Source organism: Suillus clintonianus (genome assembly GCF_016758775.1).
Source record: "Suillus clintonianus strain FC179 chromosome Unknown DEU56scaffold_207, whole genome shotgun sequence".
In the NCBI taxonomy this organism is placed as follows: Eukaryota; Fungi; Basidiomycota; class Agaricomycetes; order Boletales; family Suillaceae; genus Suillus; species Suillus clintonianus.
The window spans coordinates 1-21,450 of record NW_024539431.1 but is presented as its reverse complement, the minus strand read 5'-3'; the positions used below and the strand labels follow the sequence as shown (position 1 = coordinate 21,450).

The following is a 21,450-nucleotide window of genomic DNA, read 5'->3' as shown; positions in this document are numbered from 1 at the left end:
CAATGGTATCTATCTATGACATAATGTCGTTGCTCATGTGGTTATCCAATACACCGGTTCTAGTGGAGGTAGCTCCATGAGGTCTCATCTTTGGCCCGATAGCATCAGTGCGTATATTTGACTAACCCTGAATCAAAGCTCTAACTTTAGAAGAGATGGGGTTGGATTCCGATCCATCACCGCCGTGAACTGCTGCGTATCTGATGATCAGTGGACGAAACGTTTACGTGAGGTGCACGAAAAACGACTTCAAAGTCTGTGAAGGAGGCCTCACACCTGAAGATACATATTGCTATTCACTGCAATACTATGTACTGTCTATGCCTGTTCTTCTGGACGATGGAATGTGGATTATATCACACCCGGGCCGGCCATCTGCGGCGACGATGGACCCTAAACTTGTGGAGTATAATTTAGGCTGGTGTGGAGCTTCTAGACGGTTGCTGTGGCATCCATCTTGGACAAATCAACGACTCATCGACTGTTGTGGCCGTAGATGCAGCTTTGTGGTCGACCTTTGGCAATAATGGGACAAGACTAGTGTATCCTCTGAGCCCATTGCGCCGAAGTACCTGCAGTTTCAATCGGGGTAAGTGGTTGTTTATCTCAACGGGAAATTACTGCGACCTTTGAGTTTCATAACTCCAACAGTGATTTGCTCGAGCCCATGTTGCCATCCCATGAAGGCACCTTCGTAAGACCGTCGATAAACCTTTTCTCGACGTCAGCATGATAGAGGCGGCCCGCATGCTGCCCAAGCCATCGCACCGCTTCTGTCGAGGCCAAGTTCCAACATGACAGTGGTAATCAAGTCGTAGTTTTCGTCCCCCCTCGCTTGCTCTCTGTTGTACGAGATCATGTCCTGTGAAGTCTATTAGCAGTCACTGACCACATCTTCAATGCGACTTTACATTGTCAATCAACATCAACTCCGCAATGCAATCAGCCAGTTCGGCAATGACGGGATTGTAAATCACTTCATCAGGAAGATCCATTCCCATTTCATATATTGCGATGGCAGGCTTTGCGGCACACGTATCCCGCCGGAGCTTGATGTAGTCATCGATACTGGTAACTGCGGCAATGGGCCTCGTCGCGATCGAGAGCCTCGACAACTACCGCACGAAGGTATGCGATATAGCTGTCAAGGAAATGACGTTGAAAAGGCAGGCTTGCGGTCTCGATTGCACGAGACCAAAATCTACGTGATTATCCTTGGACTTCAAACAATTTGGATATACTTGCTGTCGTACGATTTCACCGAGGGTGCATTCGCCTTCTGGTCGCGTCTTAAGAGGATTGTGTAGGGCATCAATGCATCAATGACGATGCCCACCATTGTTACTGCTGCATTTTCAATGTCGGTGTACTCGTCCACAATGATGAAGACATTAATCAATTCGTAGCCGATTCGAAGTGTTCTATGTTGTAAGTTTGGGGAGAGATATGTCATTCAGCGTTTCTCACGTTTACTTTCAGGGTATTTACTTCCCACAGTGATATACGTACGTATACGTACACTACATATGGACGCGAAACGATTTTGGGTACTGTTCAACGTTGCGCAATGCGCACCCTCATGATATCTCGAGATTTTTGGCGAGTCGACCAACTTTCGGAAAACTTCTTCGCCACAATCTGATTTCCACATTGTCGTTATCAAGTCCGTCAAAATATTTGTCAAGACTTGTCAGCTGAACATAACATACTGGTGTACACCGCGTGCGCCATGAACCGCTCGTGCCTTCTCTGTACGAATTGACAGATCTATTCTACGCTCTTCCGTAAAGTCAACACGACTCATCGGCCCAGTGCAACTCCAATAGTTCAACTATCCCCAGCCCGTCCACAAATCGATACCACCATCAGAATTCGTCCCCACTTTCAGCTTCGTAACCCTTCGATAGCGCAGTGTTCGAACGCCAAACCGAAGGTGAACCGACGGTCCCGAACGCGTCTGAGCACGTTTGGTTTGGCGTTTAACCAAATCGCTGAACCGAAGGCAATATCCGGTCGCATTTGCCGATATTTCTGGTGAACCGGACTGAACCGGATTTTGACAACACAGTCCTACTTTGTTCCCTGCGGGCATGGTACTGGTCTGATTGTCTGACACAGTCATACCGGCGAAAATTCATCCATAGACTTTGGCATTGGCCCCACGAAATTTGGTCCCTGTTGCCGTCCGTTAATAAGTCAGCGAAGAACACAGGAACTATGACAGCAGGTACGTACTTGCCTGGTTTGAAAATGAGAGGCGAGATTGATAGTAGCGTGTATTTCTAGCCAGTCAGAGAGAAGGCTACATATCAAAATAACGCATGATGTTGGCTGTAAGTAACTGACATAATTTGCCCCCAAATAGTCTGCAGTGCTTATTACTTTTGGTAGGGTGGCACTTACACTCTCACCGGCATACTGGCACTTCCTGCCAGTGCGACTGGTCTTGTCCCGTAGTGGAGACGGCCTGGTCTCAATGTAAGCGAAGTTGGACATAATTTCAGGTACGAAATATCTTCCGCTCACCACCGCTCACCGCCATCCAGTACCCGAATGGCGCCACTACGCGAAAGCATAGCCTACTACTATATGCCGCTTGCCTTTCGGTAATACTTTCCCCGACCTCCCACACAGGGTCTGGGCTACGCATGCCAATTCCGGTAGATTTCACTTGATCAAAACCCATTCGGGGCTATCCTGGACAACCTTATCAGCATCTGACTCAATCCAACAATCGCGTTTGAGCGCTTGGTGCAGCTTATCGGCAAACCTCGAGTGGCGAAGGACAGCGAAGACTAGCCTGTAGTCGACTCGCAACTCAAAGTAATGTATTGCACCCCCTGCGGGAGAGCAAGTTTGATATGAATGTCAGCTTTTTGCACCTCCAGGCCAGACGGCAATTTGCTGTCCCAAAACATATGACAGCAACAGTCTGCTATAATGCAAACGCGAACTACGATGCTCGGCCAAACATGATTTGATTCCTGCGCCTCTCCTTTGATATGATCAGCTGGAAACATCTTCTCATCTGTACTTGGAGCGCAATTGGGCAATTACACCAGTGCTTATCGGCTTACAACTCACATGTGCATAGGTTCGGGAATCCTCTCGTATTGCCGGAAGATGTGCATATTGGGTTCGCAGGGCCGCCATAGAATGAACTCTGTGCCGATTGGTGAACCTCCTTGAGTGTATGCCGTAACAGCTACTTCGTTGTTATCACATCTCGCGCTATTTAATCGCGAGCTACTGGCTCGAAAATAAGCAAACAATCAGATCATGTTGTCCCAAGCCCTAGATAGCGGTCGCCGTATCAGCGGGCACATCAAGACATTATTTTTATTCACGAAGTCCGACGTGATTGGGGTTCTGATACCTATCGTGCGTGCTCCCTACATGCATGTTGCTTGTATGTCGCTTGACATGACTTTGAGCATTTTAGACTTTGTCTGTTTTCGCATCTGCTCGCCATCCCAACGTAACTCGCATTCCAGACATCATCATATGGATATGGCTGCACCTCCTGAAACATGCTATATATAACCAAATGCAGGATCCAGAGGAGGATAAGAGAAACAAGCCTTATCGCCCTCTCGCTGCTGGACGCATAACTGTCCAAAATGCGGCAGATGTGCGCTGGCTGCTAGTGCCAGTTTGTCTGATCTTTTCTGCAATGTATGGCAGCCAGGTTCTCGCCTGTAGCGCTTGTCTGGAAGCCCTCAGCACCTGGTATAACGAGTTTGGTGGCGATAAGACTGCACTTTCGAAGAACCTATTGACGGCTATCGCATATACAATTCTTGAACTAGGCGCAACGGTCGTGGGAGGTACGTAGGTTGTGCCAGAGGCTATGAGCAAGCTTTGTCGTTGACTGGGATTTTTATTTTAATAACCAGGGTCCAGCATTGATAGCGTCGGGGCACGTGCACATGTCTTCAGTTTTGTGGTGTTTGCTACGACGATTCATGCACAAGATTTCAAGGATGAAGAGGGAGATCGCTTGACAGGAAGACGCACTCTTGTCACTCTGTTCCCTACCTTTGCACGCATGTCCATGATGATTGGCATCTCCCTTTGGTCACTCTGCCTGAGCAGATTCTGGAAGGTGGATTTCATCTGTTCTGTTGCATTTATAGCGTACGGAGCCGCTGTCGGGGTGAGATTCATGGTTTGTAGGACTGCGAGTGCTCATAAACAATCGTGCAGATTGTACAGCGTCAGTGATTTTGTTGAGACTCGAAAATTCTACGTACTGACGCATACCTGTAGCTCTGGTTTACCCTTGTGCACTTACTCCCTGGCTACTGGCGATTTTTCTACAGCACTTGAACTGGAAGCCCTAGTGTGTTGGATGTTACTAGTTAGGCGTAACAGCGCCTCGCTGTGACTCGTTATTCATTTACTTTCGCGATCACTTACTGCGCATAGTAGGCTACGGAGAAGTTATCACCACATTCCGAAATCTCCGGGGACAAATTCTCGAGGCTAGAGATTGACAAGAGGGGGCTTTTGCTGTGTCATTGATATCGATTCTTGGATTAGATTATGATGGACATTACGTAATGGTATAGTATTGCTACAATGAATTTATACACAGTCACGTGAATCAATCAGCCTGACGCGTCTATTGCCAAAGTGCTCGCCCAACTTGAATGCCCGTTGAATTGACTGGGTCTTTGACAACAGCTCTTCCAAGTCAGGCCCCAACATCTGTCTGAACCTCCAGTTGCAAGCTGAGAACTTCATGGGTGAGCTTACTGCTTCATCCATGAGTTCATCCTCTCCACAGCAAGCCTGAACGAAGAGGAGCACGGGAAGGATAAAGAGCTAAGTCCTAGTGTCTATATGCAACAGGAAGCAGCAGAGAACACGGAAAGTCTCGGTCAGTTCTCGGATATATTTGACCGTATGGGACTTGATGTCCCCAAAGCATTGATGGAGGACACAACCGTAAACCCACACACCTAACTAAAGTAGTTGATCCTTTCTAATATCCTCGAGTGGTGGAGGACGTCGTTCACGCCTGCCAACACGAAAACGGCCACCTGATTGGATTTTAACATCTCTTGGTGTCGGCAGTAAAAAGTGTAGTCGGGGACTGAGTTATTCAACACTACTCACGAGACTTGTTAATGCCAAGTCCATGCAATCGAGTACAACGAGTGAATGAGAACGGTCATGAATATCATCAAGAACCTTTCGTCGATAATCCAAATCCAAATAAACGAGAGTCTAGCTATAATTAAGTATACGAAACGAGCGTGCTGCATAGGTAGTACTTGTAGTTGCGATCGAAAGTGTTGAATGTTCTAGTCCATGCGTTCCATCCAGTCGAGTGGGTATTCCTTTCCTAGTAGTTGTTCGGTGTGGTATTGGTGTGCGTCCTTTTGGTGCGGCTGCGTGAAATGCCCGGCGCCTTTCAAGCCCCAAAAATCAAACTCCTATCCACAGACGCATCTTCTTCCTCACTACTCTCCTCCTCAATCCCATCCTCCGTCCTAGACCTCTCCTTCACGTACTCATGCCCCAAGAAATTCATCACGCTAGAAACGACGCATCAGAACACACCCAAAACACATAAAACCTCAAAACACTCACTAAATCGTCCCATCCGCGCACCCAACCACTACTTCCTCGTGTGTAAGCTGCATCGACATCGGGTTCTTCTCTGGCACCGCCAAGCCGTTGAATTTGGGCGGCAACGGACCTAGGAGACCTTTCACACCCACAGTCGTAGCATGTGCAAGCGCCTCCCATGCACCCGACAAAGAAATGATATTTGCGTCGATATCGACGCTCGGCGTCGTGGACGTGAACATCGGGTTTGCGTGGTCCGCCGTTGGTCCAGTGTCTTCATTCACTGCATCATCAAGGACATCAACCTTTTCCTTGTCTTGATGCGTCGACATCAGAACCTGAGGGCATCAAATGAGGACCAAGAATGGGTAAGAAGAGGATGGGACAGACATACCCTCCGATCAGCCCCGGCACGCGAGCTAAATCTCGTAGCAGTAACTACCCTCCTCTTCCTAGGATCCACAGCCCCAACAGCAACATCAGGCGTCTCCACGAGCGCAACGAGCTTCGGGGGTGCAGTCAGGATGGCTGCCCGGCCGAACCTAATCGCAAACCCATCTGTACCTACCGCACCCATAGGGGAGAGCGGCGTACCCATCGGGGACAACGGGGTGCTAGATCGAGGTAGTAGGGAGAGTGGAGACGGCGATATACCTGAGAGCTGAGATGCACTGAGATTGGCCGAGAGCGGTGTGGAAGGTGTTCCAAGGGAAAGTCGCGATTTGGGTAAGCCCGATGTACTCACACCGAGTGCAGACTGTCTGCGCTGGGGAGTAGCCATCTGCGTAGGCCGTATAAGAGCCGAGACGGCGCGTGATCGTGGGTTAAGGGAAGAGGGGGTAGGAGAGGTAAGGGTCCTTCCAGTGAATGTAGGACTCATCGTAGTCGTCTCGGCCGGAGTTTTCTCGTCTTCACCTTCATTCCATTGCAAGTGCAGAATAACAGATTTGGTCGCGCACTAGTCAGAAGCGAATAAGGTGAGTGGGCCAAAGATAAGTACAACACTTACAGTCATTTGCATGCCTTTGGCCGCGAACCACTGCAACATATTATTAGGCGCAGACCCCACATTAAACAACTTCGCATTCAGCACAGGGTCACTACCACCGAGATCACTGAGTTTGAACTGCGAGATCATTTCTCTCCTTTCTATACGTCATCACCAAACCATCAGCAACAAAGTAAAGAGGACACCATCTCAATACTCACTAATCGAGAAAACCCGAACGATCCCATCAATAGTCACGCTCACCACCCGCTCACCCTCCGCCTCAGTGCCTCCCTGGACGATCTGCACACCAATATTAATCGTCGTTTGCTGTCCGAACCTCACGATTTTCGTCCCCGCGCGCCAATCCCAGCACACGAGGGCCTTATCAGCGCCTGCGCTGACGAGGTTCTTGGAGGAAAGCGCGACGGCCCGGATACCGTTGAGGTGTCCGGCAAGTTGTTGGAGAGGCGTGAATGTGACGGAGGAGAAAAGATGAACGCGGCTGTGACGCGTATTCAGGCATACAATCAGTACAGTTATTCCACGTATGAGATATATACAAACGGACGCACCCAACATCGTGGAACCCAACCACGAAAACCTCTTCGGTACATCAGCTCCAACACGCGTAATGCATAGTATGAAAAACGACGACATACCTTCCTCTGCCAAGAAATCCACACAGCTCACAGGTTTTTTCACCTGTAAACACTTTTTCATCTCACCCGTTTCGATGTCCCAGAAGCGGATTGTTTCGTCGTAGGAGCCTGAGATGAGTCGTTTGCCTGTGGGAGGGTCAGCGTAAGCTTGTGCTTCAGTATAATGGGGTCAAAAATAGAGCAAAGGAGGGAGAAGGGCATGCAAGGAGTGTAGCCGTGAATCGGAGTGGCTGGAGGAGCAGGACCTGCTTCGAATACAGCTGCTGACCTTCAGCCTCCCTGATCCTCATTCTACGCCTTTCACTAAAACAAAGTCAAAAGGTACACGAGCTCAGGAGGTAAAACGGAACGGAGAGATAGTAACTGTGTATCAGGGTGGTTGGAAGAGTAGGACCTGCTAATACAGCAGCTGACCTTCAGCCTCCCCTGATTCGCATTCTATGTCTCTTCTCCACCAATACAAAGAACCTCCGCCCACCAAAAAGCGCCCTCCCCACCCAACACAACAACACCAAGAAGAAGAAGAAAATACAACAAGCCTGAGAAAAAACCACTTGCCTCTCAACAACAACGTTGTACAGAAGTTCGTATGCCCATTCAAGAAGCGTATGCTCTGCGGAAGCGCACGCGCAAAATTGGACTCGCGGTGGTGGAGGGAGCGATAGAGGGGGTACCTGGTACGATGAAATACAACAAACACAGTAAGTAAATCAGTGAATGTGAATCGCCGAGGTCGCCACATTAGTTAATAACGAGGGATACCAAGGAGCAAGAGAAGCATTTGAAGGAGAATGGGGGAAGAGAGGGAGAGGAAAGAATATAAAAAAAGAAAAACGAGGAAACAAAACTCACCATCCGTCTGGCTTCGCCGGTGCTCTTACACGAACCGGATCATTGGCGGTCAAGCGCAAACAATGCCACCTCCACAACGCAGGATGACGAGTTGCCGCGTACCATTTTTTCGAGACCTGCCGTGAGCGTCATCAGTCCTCTGTCATTCCACCTCGATCCACGAATGAGGGATTCCAAGCGAAAATATTGCATGTGACCAAGCAGAACCACACGACACACGGCACACCATGCAGACCCACCACCTACAAAAAGAAAAGAAAAAAACTCACCAACGCAGCCCTAACAACCTCTCTCACGCTCAACTTGCTCAAAATCTGGAGTGCAATCTCAGGCGCGAGGGAACCGATGATATCGAATGAGCTTTTGAGGTATTTTTGGAGGAGAAGGATTTGGAGGGGAATGTCACCCGGGAGGGTTGCTGTTGGATGGTGAGAGTGGGGTGAGGGTGGGGAAGGACGGTGGACCGAAGGAAAGAGAACGGGAGGGAAAAGGAAGCATTAGTTGGCCTTTCATATATGAAGATATGCAGGACGTACATTCAAGGATAATCTGGATACTATACGCCGTTAAAGAATATAAATGTTAGCGTTATCATCAAAACCGGAGAACAATAAAGCAAAGAGAGAAGAGGAGACCAAACGGGTATATCCATATCATCTAACACCAGCACCGAGTGGCCGGGATCACCTCGAAAAGAAGCAGGAAACCCAAACCAGAAAAAGAAAGACTCACAGCCTCCCCCGTCCCTCCCTTCCCAACCCCCTCATAGCCCTCCTAATACCCCTCTCATCAAGTCTCTTCATAGCATCCACCAGATTCCCCTCATCCCCTCCCTCCCTAATTCCACCCTCCTCACCCTCCGGATCCGCCCAACTCACGCCATCCCAATACCCCCTCTTCCTCCCACCACAAACACAATACTCACCTCCTTCCAATTGCAAAGACCCCTGAGCCTGGTACTGAGCACGCAGTTCTGCGAGTTGAGCTTGGAGATGATAAACCTGAGCTGCGCTACTTGCGTGGGCGCGTTCGAGGAGACGTTTGTAGGCGAGGAGTTTGGAGGTGTGGAGTGTGCGGATTTGAGTGAGGGCTTGGTCGAGCTGTGGACTTAGGTTAGTCAGGTTTGGTGAAAGGGTGGGAGAGGGGAGGCATGGGTATGCGCGTGAAAACAGGATGTATGCGCATACGGAGGCGTGTAATATGTGTCCAGGAAGATATATGCATGAATGAATAGCAGGGAGCGGCGTCAGAAGGACTTGCGCACGCAACAACACGAAGATCATGCAATTGCAAAGAGACATACATGAACACAAAAAAAGCAAAAGACAAACCAAACACTAAAACCAAATGTACTCACCTCTTCATCACCCTCCCCATCCACATCCGTAACCATATCAAACGTCATCCCATCATCCTCATCATCCCATATATCTTCCAGACCCGCATCGTCGTTCAAATTGATCACTGCACCGTTCATGACGCGTCCGTTTACACGTCTTGGACCTCCAATGATACTCGCGGTGCCGTCGCTAAAGACGCTCCCCATTCTTGTCCCGCCCATGGCACTTGCAGCCATCCCTCTTTTTGAAGCGAGTGATTCAGAAAGCAAGGCGACGGATTCTTTACCCATGTGGTTTGTGCCAGGAGAACGGACTTTTGGACTTGGAGAGTGCATGTTGTTTGTTCCAGGGGACCGGGTGATATTGGATGTCCCAGATGGTGTACGCTGTAGCTGGGTACGGGCGAGAGGGGACGACTTAGAGGGTGTAATGGTTGAAGGCATGTTTGTGGAAGATTTTGACGGCGTGTTATTTGAGTGGGGCTTGGGCGCGGGAGACGGGGGTACAGTGGTCGGATTACTCCCCATGGATACGCGCTTAGACAGAGAAGTAGTTTCGCCGCTCCCAAATACTGATGCTGAATTGGAAGTAGCAGAGCTTGTGGTGCGCACGCGGACTGACACGGATGAAGGATTGTTCTTGTGTTTTGAGGGACTTGGAGATGTAAAGTTTATGGCAGGTTTGGGAGAGGCGAGGGTAATGGAAGCACGGTGCTGATGCGATGGAGTTGGAACAGATGTTTCAGATACGACGCGTGCACGAGATGGGGTTGATGGCACCGCGTGTCGATTTCCACCAGCGCTGGTACTAGTTGTGGAAGCAGATAAGGAGCGCGGAAAAGCACTGGGCGGACCTGCACCGGGACGCTTCAGGGGTGTCGGCGTGGTGGAGAGCATATTCGAAGTAGAATTTGAATTCGAGATTGGTTTGGCGGGCTTGACAGTCGTGCAACCGCTCGCATCACTTGTAATAGACAGCGCACGCGTTTTGAGAGAAGCGCGTGTCGTAGTGGAGTTTGATGTCGTGCGCGACAATGACAAACGTGAGCGCGTCGACGTTTCTGATGGCGCCGGCATTCTAGTTCAGTGGCTTGTCACTGTTGTCAGTTAAAGCAACCACAAAGTAATGCTCGCGTTCTTCCCACGTTACGCGTGCCCCAAGTGTGAATGATCACGTGACACATCCACGGTGTGCTTCCGGTCCATGATGATCATAAGATTCATAACGATCATTTAACCCAACCGGAATTTGCAGGTACTTTGGCACCAGGACCCGGAAGTATAGCAGAGTATACATGGGCTTGTCTTGTTATTGCCAAAAAGCCAACCTCAAACCCACGTCCGGACTCCGTGGTGGCGAAGAGAACGTTCCTAATGTAGTACTATGGGCCTACTAACGACAATGGATACCCCATGAGCGAACCCGACATCAGCTTTTATTGCCTGATGCATTTCGTGGGCCTTTTTCCGATAGAGAATCAATTCGATCTACAGTCAGTTTCTAGGGTGCGGTAACGGTAGGCTTTGAGGTGACTAGATTCTTTAGAGAAGTGAACCCAAAAGATGCTGGGAGCATGCTCGTGCAAGTATCGAGCTCCAGATCCAAAGATAGCAAACATCGCAATTCGAGACGGCATCACCTCCAACCAGCTCAAACTATGGCCAAAGAAGAACAGGCGCGAACCAATCCGATGCGCCAAATGTCAATACTACGGTCACATCGCACGCGAATGCATCTCGCACGGAGATACCTGCGCAAATTGCGGGAACAACCACCGCACCAGTGACTGCCCATCAAGGAACAAAAGCTATTGCACATCATGTGAAACAGATGATCACGCAAGTTGGAACCGCGACTGCCCGTCCTTCAAGAAGAAATGCGACGACACCGACAAACGCTATCCCGAAAACTCCATGCCTTTCTTCCCAACTGACGAAGAATGGACCCACGTCACTGCGCCCCCCAAACCAGCACCCTATCGAAAGCCCCCTCCACCTCCAAGCAACCAGCCGCCTAATCTCACACAATGGACACTAGATTCATTCCCAATCAGACCAAGTCAAGGAACCAGACACAAACGCGAAGCAGAACACCCCCCAAGAGGACCCATCACCAATCAATCATCCCCCCGATATAGTCAACCACCACGACAATCCCAATCCCAGAACTTCTTCAGCAATCTAGACTTCACGGCGGCGGCCAACCACGATACCTCTGGATGGAATGACTGATACACCCAACAACTCCGTAACCCGACTACGTATCTGGCAACAAAACCTTAACACCTCCCCTGACGCCCAGCACTGCGTACTCAGTGGACCCACAACTGCCCGTGACTGGGATATCGTAGCAATACAAGAACCCACGATCGACACCAAGGGAAACACAAGAGCCACGTCAGACTGGCATGTAGTATATCCATCTCACCGTTACTCACACAACAAACGCTCGCGAGCAGTAACACTTGTTAATAAACGTATAGACACTAACAATTGGCGTCAACTTGCCTTCCCCTCCGCAGATATAGTTGTCATCCAACTCCACGGAGACTTCGGCAAACTAACCATATTTAATATCTATAACGACGGCATCAAACAGGACTCCCCCCCGGCAATCCAGCAATACCTCGAGGCAAACATCCAAACAGTACGACCAACGGCGGACGACCACGTCATATGGCTAGGAGACCTCAACTGCCACCATCCTCTCTGGGAGGAAGAAAGAAACCACCACCTCTTCGACTCGCGAGACGCCCAAACCAAGGCCCAAGCCTGGATAGAACTTATGGCGGAGTATGGTATGTGCCAAGCGCTTCCTAAAGACAAACCGACCCTGGAATCCTCAAATTCCGGCAACTGGACACGCCCCGACAATGTACTCTGCTCCGACAACACGCTGGACTCATTCATCACCTGCGATACGGCTCCCCGGCTCCGAGCCCCGAAGACTGACCATGTACCCATCTTAAGCACACTAGATCTCCAAGTCCCTCAAGCCACAATGACCACCCGCTTCAACTACCGAGAAACGGACTGGGAGAAGTTCAGCGCTCAACTCCAGGAACGGCCACAGAAGATCCCACCTCCAACTATTCTTACCAACATAGATGACTTCCAAGCCGCGGCGAAAGCGCTATCATCTACCCTTCAAGAAACCGTCGAGGAGAACGTACCTAAATCCAGACCGAATCCCCACGCAAAGCAGTGGTGGACGCGAGAGATTTCAGAGATGCTCAAGGAGAAACACAAGCTGAGTGCAACTTCATATAAGTATCGAGCAGTGAGAGATCACCCTTCACACGAGGAACACAGGAAATTCCGCAATAAAGTATCCGACACCATCCAGCACGCCAAAAAGGAACATTGGACGCAATTCCTGGAAGAAGCCACCCAGCGAGAGATCTGGACAGCGAACAGATACGTCACGACACCAAGTAGCGACGGCAGCAAGGCACGGATACCAGTACTACAATCCAGAAACGCCGACGGCTCATCAACAGAAGCAGTAACCAACGACGAGAAGAGTACAATCCTCGCCAAAGCTTTCTTTCCTCCTGCCCCAGCTACCACTAACGTTCCAGTTGACTACGCTTACCCAGAACCCGTCACCCCCTTCAAGACCATCAGCGAAGATGATGTTCGACACGCCATCATGAACACCAGCCCGTATAAGGCCCCAGGACCCGACAATATATGTAACATAGTGTTTAAACGAAATGCCTCCACTCTCATCCCTTATCTAACTCACCTGTTCAACGCCGTCTTTACACTCCATACCTACTTCGAACCATGGAAGGAATTCACCACTGTCGTACTACGGAAACCAGGCAAGGCGGATTACTCGGTCCCGAAGGCATATCGACCGATAGCACTCATCAACACGACATGCAAAATCCTCACCGCAATCGTCACCCATCAAGTAACCCACATACTCGAAAAGTACCAACTCCTGCCGGTAAACCACTTCGGAGGTCGCCCTGGACGCTCGACAACGGATTCAGTACACTTACTCGAGGCAACGATAAAAGACGCTTGGCGCACGAAAAAGGTAGCATCAGTACTTTTTCTAGATATAGAAGGGGCCTTCCCCAATGCAGTGACCGAAAGACTCATTCACAACATGAAGAAACGCCAACTCCCTCCCGAACTCGTCGACTTCACCAAACGGATGCTTACTGGAAGACGCACTCAGCTCAAATTCGACGACTTCACATCTGATTGGTTCCCGGTAGACAATGGGATCGGCCAAGGCGACCCCCTATCAATGATATGCTACTTAATCTACAACTCCGATCTCGTGGACGTGGCCAAAGGACGCATAGGACGAGGACGCGAAGAAATCGCTCTCGCTTTCGTGGACGACACAGCCTATATAGCAGTAGCTAACACCTTCGCAGAGACACATGACATGTTGAAAAACATGCTAGAACGAGAAGACGGCGGCTTTCAATGGTCGAAGGACCATAATTCAAAATTCGAGACGTCGAAATTCGCGCTAATGGACTTCACTCGTAGCAAGAACAAGGAACGAAGATCCATCACCCTCAACGGCACTACCATCCAACCTTCTCACCATACACGATTTCTAGGTATCATCGTCGATCAAGAACTCACATGGCGGGAACACGCAGCTTACGCGATCGCAAAGGGTACTGAATACGTTCTACAGATCCGCCGACTCTCCAGATCCGCCATGGGCATCCCCACCAAGCTTATGCGCCAGTTATATCAAGCCGTCGCCATCCCTAAATTCACATACGGCGCCGACATCTGGTTCAGACCCCTCTTCAAAAGTAGCACTGGCGAAATGCAGAAAGGTTCCAAAGGTATTGCTGATCGACTAACTACAGTACAACGAATAGCGGCTATAAGCATCACGGGAGCCATGCGAACTGCCCCGACCGACATCCTCGAAGCTCACGCGAATCTCCTCCCGATCCCCATCCTCATGCAAAAGATCTGTCATCGCGCTACAGTCCGATTAGCATCGCTCCCGCAAACCCACCCGTTACACAAGAAACTCACCTGGATAGCCGACCATAACGTCCGGAGTCACCGCTCATCATTACACAACCTCCTCCACACATACCGCATCTTTCCAGGCGACATAGAGACCATCGATCCCGTCAAAACTGCTAACAAGTCAGCATCCAAAAGCGCCTACCAAACACGCATAGCCAAAACCAAGCAAGACGCAATACGAGAGCAGGCCAACCTCGAAGACGTCATCCAAGTCTTTACAGACGGCTCGGGCTATCAGGGAGGTATAGGAGCAGCAGCGATACTGATCAGACATGAACAGGAACCGCGCACCCTAAGATATCATCTAGGAAACGATGAAGACCACACGGTACACGAAGGCGAACTGATCGGACTCACCCTAGCGGCGCAGCTACTGGCCACGGAAAGAAACATCGTCTACCCAGCCTCCATCCTAGTCGACAATCAAGCAGTGATCCAGACGGGCGAAGTCATGAACAAAACGGGGAGTGGTTTCATAGCGGACAACTTCGAACAGATGACACGACGATTAGCAAAACGACACGAAGCGCAAGGCGATTTCAGACTTACGGTAAGATGGATACCAGGACACGTAAACGTCGCAGGGAACGAATTAGCGGATCAAGCGGCCAAGGAAGCAGCACAGAGTGAAGACAACAACAGTCCAACGCGCCTCCTCCCCAAGTACCTATGAGGGCACCACCTGCAACGCAGCGCATCAGCAATCAAGGCGACACAGAAAACAAAATCGAGGGACCAATGGAAAGTCTTATGGGAGAAGTCCCCCCGGTACGCCAGGATGCGCGACATCGATCCGTCAATGCCCTCAGAAAGATTCATCACGCTCGTCAACGGACACAAGTCCCTGTAGGTATAATGCATTAAGTCTGCTTATCACAAGACATGAGTATTGCATTAACTATGCTCGTTGGCATGTTGAGTGATGCATCAGATCACGCTAACTAGCAGACCTACAGTAGTTAGCCTAGCATATTGTATAGTAGCCGGTTAGATTTCCAGTGCAGTCTTCGGCCACTTAAGGGCTTCAACATTCAATGAAAGCCGGTGACATTGATCAATAATGTATGTAAGGGACAATGATGTATGTAAGGTACACTACGCAGAAGCTCCAGAAGACCCGATCCATCACGAACCATAGATTGGCAGGCACAACGCAGAAGCTAGGGGCTAGGGAATATCGGGTATGGTGAGGTCAGGTAACGACAGTTCAGACAGCTGAGATGGCGGGTTGATGGGGAGGGCTTGTGGGAGGGCATGCAGTGAAAGATAAGGTGACCACAGTATGCGAAAATCGTCTGCCATCCTGCGACGGAGGTTAGCCTGTCGGACAGCATATGCATACAACCCTTCAGCGTGCGTGGCACACTCTCCAACACGCCGCTTTCCTTGATCTTCCCACCACGCTGCCTGCCAGGCAAAAAACTGAAGCACTCTGCGCATCTCTTCCCTCAACAACTCCACCTCTTCTGACCAGCGCAGTGCCCTCGCACGGCTTTTACACCACTCGATGCGGACACCTTGCAGCACATCAGCTTGCGCAAATATGGATTAAATAAAAACACTGACCATCATTATCACCTTCGTCACTGCAATCAACGCCATCCATCATCCAGATCCAAGATACTTGACGTCTCCCTTCACCAGTAGCGAACGGATCCACGAGGGGCTTGATGTCATTATCCGCCAGCTCCTGCAACCTCCCCTGCCAGTCTTTCTTCCCCATTGCTGTAGCTAGGGCCTTGAGCGCCACCCATGTCGACCGGTATCGCTTCACGCACGCAGTGCGCCTTCCATGGACCCGAGCGAGAGCATTCTGAGCTCGCGTGTTTGCGCCTTGACCCCGGATCCATTCTCGTTTGAATGACAGCAGAGAGCAATGAATCCGCAAGCACTGACGGATCTCTTCGAGTGTGTCGTGAGCTTGAGCGTAGCGCAACTCCCACTCATCATTTTGCAGGCATGGATCACATGGTTTGTCTCTCAGCTGGGAAGGTAGCCAAAGCTTCATGCATTCGGCATTCTCTTGAACTTCACGCACTGCATGATTGATAATGCTTTGGACAGCGGGGAGGTAGAGGACTTGGGCGCGTCTCCACGTGTCGATGTTGCGCCGTAGCGAGTTCCGCATTCGCACGATGCTGCTTTTTTGTGTATCAGTAGCATGGATACCTAAGGATTCCACAGCAATGGTCAAACGACGCCTGAAAATCATTAGCGCATTCATGACAATACGAGGGACATTACATACTGCTCCTCTTCGAGGTCGATGCCAGCGGCGATGAGCACACTACGTGATATTTCCGGATGTAAAGACGTGTCGATGCCCCGCCGAAGTTCCTCGGCCTCCAACTCAGCAAGCTTAAGCCGTGCACTTGCTTGCGTGATGGCTAAATGATTGTTAGTACGAGGCTCGTAGAATAAAATACCGCACTCACATGTAGCTTTAGCCTCGAGCGGATTAAAAACAGTTGTGTCATTGGGATTGACCTCCCAAACCTCCATTTCTGCCAACCACGCAGAACGGTGGTCGGGAGTGATAGCGGTGTCGAATTCTTCGAATGCCATTTTGTGTTCGGCCCTCTCAGCAAGGGTGTCCTTGATCTTGAGGAGGAGAGAGGCGCCCAACCCAACTGTTTTCTTCCAGTTCCAATCCCCAAAATGGTCGTCCAGGGTGTCACAACGGCAGCCAGGGCCCATAGCCTTCGTACTCGAGGCCACGGGGTTAATATTTGACCACCCTCTCTCTGGGGCCTCACCATCTGTGCGGCCGACGAAACGCGTAAAGTTGAACGAGAAAAGTGTTTGACACTTTGCGATATGTGCGGGGAGATGAAACTTTGGCACGAAAAATCGAATCACCTTTGTGAGGTAGTCCAAACTGTGGGATTGAGGAAATGATTTCATCCGCGCCCAGAGGTTCTTGTGCCATTGGCACGCGATGTCGTACGAAACATTTAACATTTGGAGTTGTGTACTGCGTAAGGTCGAAAAAAACAGATAGTCCATGTTGAGGTATCTGTGTGAATGCGTGATGAGACACGACACCGACAAGCAAAGACAATAACATACTTTTCACCTTTCTGTAAATCTCCGACTCCGTTTGGTCGTTTCATGTTATGACGGGCGCAATCGATCGTGCCCACACCTGTAGCTGCGAGCCCTTGTGACAGCTTCGTATCAGCCATGTTGACGGCATTGTGATTTGAACATGAGCTTTTCTGCAGGGTGGTGTGAATAAGCATGGGCTCGGGTTAATATCATCAACCACGTACCTCCTGCTCATCTCCGAGGTGTTGGGCCAGGAAGGTCTTGTATCCTTTTTCTTCCACGAAATACGCCCAGCCTTTTGAAAGGCTGGGGTCTACATCTTCATTCGAAACATCGCGTCTCTTCAATCGAAAATTCGCGTCTATTGCAACAAAAATTGCATATAGCCACCTTAACACGTTAGCCTTTAATTGAAACCATTGAGTTCCCGCCACATACCGTTTGGCTTTCCCGACATCTTGCCAACCGTCAGGCAGATTCTTGCCCGGCTGTGGGCATGCTGGACATAGAATAGCACACTCTCCGGGCGATGTAGCTTTAACACCGGCTGGGTTGACCACGACCAAAGCGCTTCACCATCTTCAGGTGGCGCCATTCGCGCACCATTCTCATAAATGCTTCATAGCGGTCCTAAATCTGAAGGTCAGCATTGTAGAACATCTGAGATAATAAAGAGCACCCACTGCCTTACGATTTGACAAGCCCGTATTATCTGTCAAGCGAACGAGTGTATGATAGAACTCGTACGCAGATGCCTTCGACTCAAATGAAAGGATATGATACTGTCGTAGTACTCGAAAGGTCGCTGCGGTCCTGGGGTCAGTTGAGGTGGACGGGAACCATCGATTTCGGAGTAGTTGCTTCGTATGTGTTTGCGCAGTCTCGCAACCACAAAAGTCGAGTCCAACCTGGTGTATACCGTCCGTATCCATGATAACGAAGTCATCATTGAAGGCTTTATGGGGAAGGATACAGCGCTGGCCAATAGGATGTCCGAGTTGAATACGAAGGCCTAGCTTCTTGAGTGACGTCCTCTGGAAACACACACCAGTCCACTCGTCGATGCGATGGGTGGGCAAGCACAAATGGTTAGTGACAGTGCAGCCGTGACAGTACATTTGTGAATCATCACAGCTCTCGCATCGAACCAATGCAGGAGCAGTACCACAGCCGCACACATATTGCCAGCATCCCCCGACCATCGAGCCGGATCATCTCCGCAAGATAGCTTTCGCGCTCGTCTAACCAAGTGAGAAGGGGGTGGTCCTATGCCGAAATCAAAATGTTAACAAATGTGACGGTGATAAGACTTACACCAGCTGTCCGCTTCCGCGTCTGCAGCAAATCCATATCGTTGGTGACGACTCCATAATCCATATCGTTGGTGACGACTCCATCCATGGCATCCATGGTGAAGAAATCATTGGGCTCCAAAAAGTTAAAGGACGTATCCTCATGCTCTGCAGGTGAGGTGCTCAGGACAGCAGCAGCCGAACTCTGTCCAATGACATGCCGGCCCGACACATGCATCGTTCCATCTCGACGTGCAGCAAATGTGACCGAGGCATGCACAGGCTTCTGGGGCTCCAAGGTGGACGTCGGTGTATACACGTTTAATCTGGGACGTTTACGGCTGTTGACTTGTGAAAAGGTCCAAGGCAAAGTAACTGCCTGGATTGCTCTGGGAGATTGGCACTGAGAGGTGTCATCTAGTGAATAGCGTCAGATATAGTTCATGAGCAGCCAACATGTGCTTACCTTGGGCAGAGGCCATCTAGGATGTTATGTGGACGCTGCCAACAGTGAACACACGCAGGAGGGTGAGCTTGATAATCTGTAGAATAGTCTTATTAGGGAGAACAACAAACAAAATCAACCCATACAGACAAGAATGCGGAGTGATGCAAACTTTGCAAAGGTAATGGGAGGAACAGGTGAAGCGCGTAATGCAAAGAGTAATGCACCTGTAATGCACGTGTAATGCACTGTAAGGTAATGCACATGTAATGCAAAGTGTAATGCATGTGAAATGCATGTGTAATGTACATGCTGGCTTGCGTGATGTGATCTGCATGCATGGGAAGAGCCGGTAAACTCAGATCGAACTGCAACGAATGAGCTGCAACGCACTGGGTGGCTTTTCCATGACTCGATATAGACGGCATTCCCAGTACAAAAGCCAGAATTGTGTATACAGGTGAGTCCCAATTTTCAATATTAATTCTCCGCCTACTATTTACACCCAACGATGACCTCCACAAGCACGATAGATGCTGTGCCTGCGGCGCCCATTGCTGGTGGTAATGGTACTGGCAATTGTACTGGTAAGCAAAAGTGTCCTCAAGTGCGCTCTAATCCTGACCATATATTCTACAGATAGTCTTGCTGCGCTCTTGGCGCAATTGAACATCACTGGGAAGCAGGCATCCGATGTGACCTCCACGATCCACGGCGTGGTGCAGAACGCATTGGTCGCTGCTGTTTCTGCCATCAGCACTGTTTCCACCACTACCACCTCAGTTCCACTCACACCAGCGCCAACTCCAGTTCCGGTGTCTGCCCCATCTGTCACCATCTCTCCTGCAACGTCAGGTGTCACTGTGCCACCTGTGTCAGCGCCCATACCACCTACAGCCTCAGCTCCACTCACACCAGCGCCAACTCCAGTTCCAGTGCCTGCCCCAGCTGTCACCGTCTCTCCCGCGACGTCAGGCGTCACCCAGCCTCAGGTCAATGTGACCTACGACATACCTCCAAACGATGCTATGGGACCCTTCTATTGGGTGACTCGTGGACGCCGCATTGGCATCTTCTCCACTTGGTAATTAATTTGCATCGTTTTATTTTCAAATTAACACTTACTGACTAGTGATTCACCAACAGGCAGCAGACTTCTTCCCATGTTATTGGCGTGAGCAGGGCCTCGTTTTCTAAGGTGCGCTCAGTAGCCGAAGGCATCCAGTTGATGGAAGCGGCAATCGACCGCGGTGAAACGGAGATATTGCCCTAATGTATGCATTGTATGTAACATGTTTCTTGAAGCCTTCCAAGTTGTTTCTACTGTGTGCAATATGATCGCGCTTGGCTGCCATGAATTTCAGTGTGAATTTTGATGAGAAATAAGGAGTGACAATGAGTGGCATCGTTGAACGGCGTTTTGACACACTTCGAGGTTCTATGTAAGCTCAGATCCGCGCGTTCGACGCTACTCATACCAGCCTCAACCTACCTTCCATTGCGACCATCTTCCTACGCTCCGCGGAAATAATGGGTGCCACCAGTGTCAAGTTCTTCACTAGAGCCCGTTCGATGGATCATGTCCCGCTGCCTTGGGAGGCGAGATACGCGGACTGGGAGTCACTAGATATGACGCGGACTGGGAGTCACTAGAGAAGGCGCACAATACCATGTATGAATGGTACCAGAAGTGCTCGAGGGGGTGTTTAGTTTCAGTGCGAATCTCATTGAGAACAAGACTGTATAGACTAGACTCAGCGAGAAGTGCCGGTTTTGCTAAATCCGCGGCCTAGTTGATGTCCTAGGGTATTGTAAATCTATCATAAATCTCCAACCCAGTACTAAATCTCCAACTCACAGTGAACTCGTAGAGTAGTCATGGGCCGTCCTCGATTGCACAAAACTCAAGAAGAGAGTACTGAAGCTGCACGCATTTCCAGACGGAAATACTATCAGAGGTGCGTAAATATCCACTTGGTCTGAATTGTAGTAACAAACCTCATACAGGAATAAGGAACGATGTAATGCTGCTAAGCAGAGTTACGCAATTCACTCAAGAAGAGCAACACAGATGAGTCCGTACAAATTTCTTCAATGAATGTATTCAGACCTCACTGATCACTGACTTATGTCTTACTGTAGAGTAGTCATGGGCCGTCCTCAATTGCATAAAACTCAAGAAGAGCGTACTGAAGCTGCACGCGCATCCAGACGGCAATACTATC

The 21,450-nt window shown here is 49.9% G+C and overlaps 10 protein-coding genes across 10 annotated transcripts; 5 read left to right on the top strand and 5 right to left on the bottom strand.

The window, feature by feature from the left end:
* Positions 1–85: 85 nt before the first annotated feature.
* On the bottom strand, positions 86–1,451 carry DEU56DRAFT_844248 (uncharacterized protein). Its single transcript, XM_041355097.1, has 5 exons — positions 912–1,451; positions 769–862; positions 628–712; positions 154–572; positions 86–107 (listed from the first exon to the last, which is right to left on the bottom strand). Exons 1-4 carry the CDS (start codon positions 999–1,001, stop codon positions 467–469), a joined length of 375 nt encoding a protein of 124 aa, XP_041200828.1. The 5' UTR covers positions 1,002–1,451; the 3' UTR covers positions 86–107; positions 154–466.
* Positions 1,242–3,153, bottom strand: DEU56DRAFT_905594 (uncharacterized protein; the record flags this gene model as incomplete). The annotated part of the gene is made up of 11 exons (XM_041356731.1): positions 1,242–1,421; positions 1,520–1,550; positions 1,576–1,638; positions 1,710–1,749; positions 2,125–2,175; positions 2,236–2,302; positions 2,404–2,467; positions 2,527–2,642; positions 2,672–2,840; positions 2,883–2,904; positions 3,085–3,153. Coding segments are annotated over 11 exons (870 nt in total), but the record flags the coding sequence as incomplete, so codon positions are not given.
* Positions 3,096–4,591, top strand: DEU56DRAFT_844244 (UbiA prenyltransferase family). Its single transcript, XM_041355096.1, is given in 5 exon segments — positions 3,096–3,381; positions 3,443–3,827; positions 3,897–4,216; positions 4,270–4,346; positions 4,361–4,591. 4 exon segments carry the CDS (start codon positions 3,280–3,282, stop codon positions 4,327–4,329), a joined length of 867 nt encoding a protein of 288 aa, XP_041200826.1. The 5' UTR covers positions 3,096–3,279; the 3' UTR covers positions 4,330–4,346; positions 4,361–4,591.
* A 583-nt stretch (positions 4,592–5,174) lies between these two features.
* DEU56DRAFT_844242 (WD40-repeat-containing domain protein) lies at positions 5,175–8,878 on the bottom strand. Its single transcript, XM_041355095.1, has 12 exons — positions 8,812–8,878; positions 8,616–8,635; positions 8,349–8,497; positions 8,080–8,195; positions 7,786–7,901; positions 7,228–7,353; positions 7,141–7,171; positions 6,787–7,070; positions 6,587–6,726; positions 5,972–6,535; positions 5,599–5,915; positions 5,175–5,543 (listed from the first exon to the last, which is right to left on the bottom strand). The coding sequence occupies exons 1-12, from the start codon at positions 8,844–8,846 to the stop codon at positions 5,420–5,422; spliced, it is 2,022 nt and encodes a 673-aa protein (XP_041200825.1). The 5' UTR covers positions 8,847–8,878; the 3' UTR covers positions 5,175–5,419.
* A 57-nt stretch (positions 8,879–8,935) lies between these two features.
* Positions 8,936–10,538, bottom strand: DEU56DRAFT_241689 (uncharacterized protein). The gene is made up of 2 exons (XM_041345256.1): positions 9,437–10,538; positions 8,936–9,186 (listed from the first exon to the last, which is right to left on the bottom strand). The coding sequence occupies exons 1-2, from the start codon at positions 10,493–10,495 to the stop codon at positions 9,091–9,093; spliced, it is 1,155 nt and encodes a 384-aa protein (XP_041200824.1). The 5' UTR covers positions 10,496–10,538; the 3' UTR covers positions 8,936–9,090.
* A 482-nt stretch (positions 10,539–11,020) lies between these two features.
* DEU56DRAFT_706554 (uncharacterized protein) lies at positions 11,021–11,365 on the top strand (the record flags this gene model as incomplete). Its single annotated transcript, XM_041347420.1, has 1 exon — positions 11,021–11,365. A coding segment is annotated over one exon (345 nt), but the record flags the coding sequence as incomplete, so codon positions are not given.
* Positions 11,366–12,428: 1,063 nt separating this feature from the next.
* On the top strand, positions 12,429–12,668 carry DEU56DRAFT_712823 (uncharacterized protein; the record flags this gene model as incomplete). The annotated part of the gene is made up of 1 exon (XM_041347532.1): positions 12,429–12,668. A coding segment is annotated over one exon (240 nt), but the record flags the coding sequence as incomplete, so codon positions are not given.
* A 2,091-nt stretch (positions 12,669–14,759) lies between these two features.
* On the top strand, positions 14,760–15,113 carry DEU56DRAFT_713922 (uncharacterized protein; the record flags this gene model as incomplete). The annotated part of the gene is made up of 1 exon (XM_041347554.1): positions 14,760–15,113. A coding segment is annotated over one exon (354 nt), but the record flags the coding sequence as incomplete, so codon positions are not given.
* Positions 15,114–15,607: 494 nt separating this feature from the next.
* DEU56DRAFT_874475 (uncharacterized protein) lies at positions 15,608–18,703 on the bottom strand (the record flags this gene model as incomplete). Its single annotated transcript, XM_041355961.1, has 11 exons — positions 15,608–15,957; positions 16,007–16,641; positions 16,689–16,827; positions 16,876–17,414; positions 17,436–17,456; positions 17,510–17,685; positions 17,713–17,892; positions 17,944–17,987; positions 18,031–18,118; positions 18,175–18,624; positions 18,665–18,703. 11 exons carry the CDS (start codon positions 18,701–18,703, stop codon positions 15,608–15,610), a joined length of 2,661 nt encoding a protein of 886 aa, XP_041200820.1.
* Positions 18,704–19,736: 1,033 nt separating this feature from the next.
* Positions 19,737–20,498, top strand: DEU56DRAFT_920191 (uncharacterized protein; the record flags this gene model as incomplete). Its single annotated transcript, XM_041358399.1, has 3 exons — positions 19,737–19,812; positions 19,865–20,309; positions 20,372–20,498. 3 exons carry the CDS (start codon positions 19,737–19,739, stop codon positions 20,496–20,498), a joined length of 648 nt encoding a protein of 215 aa, XP_041200819.1.
* Between the last annotated feature and the right edge of the window lie 952 nt (positions 20,499–21,450).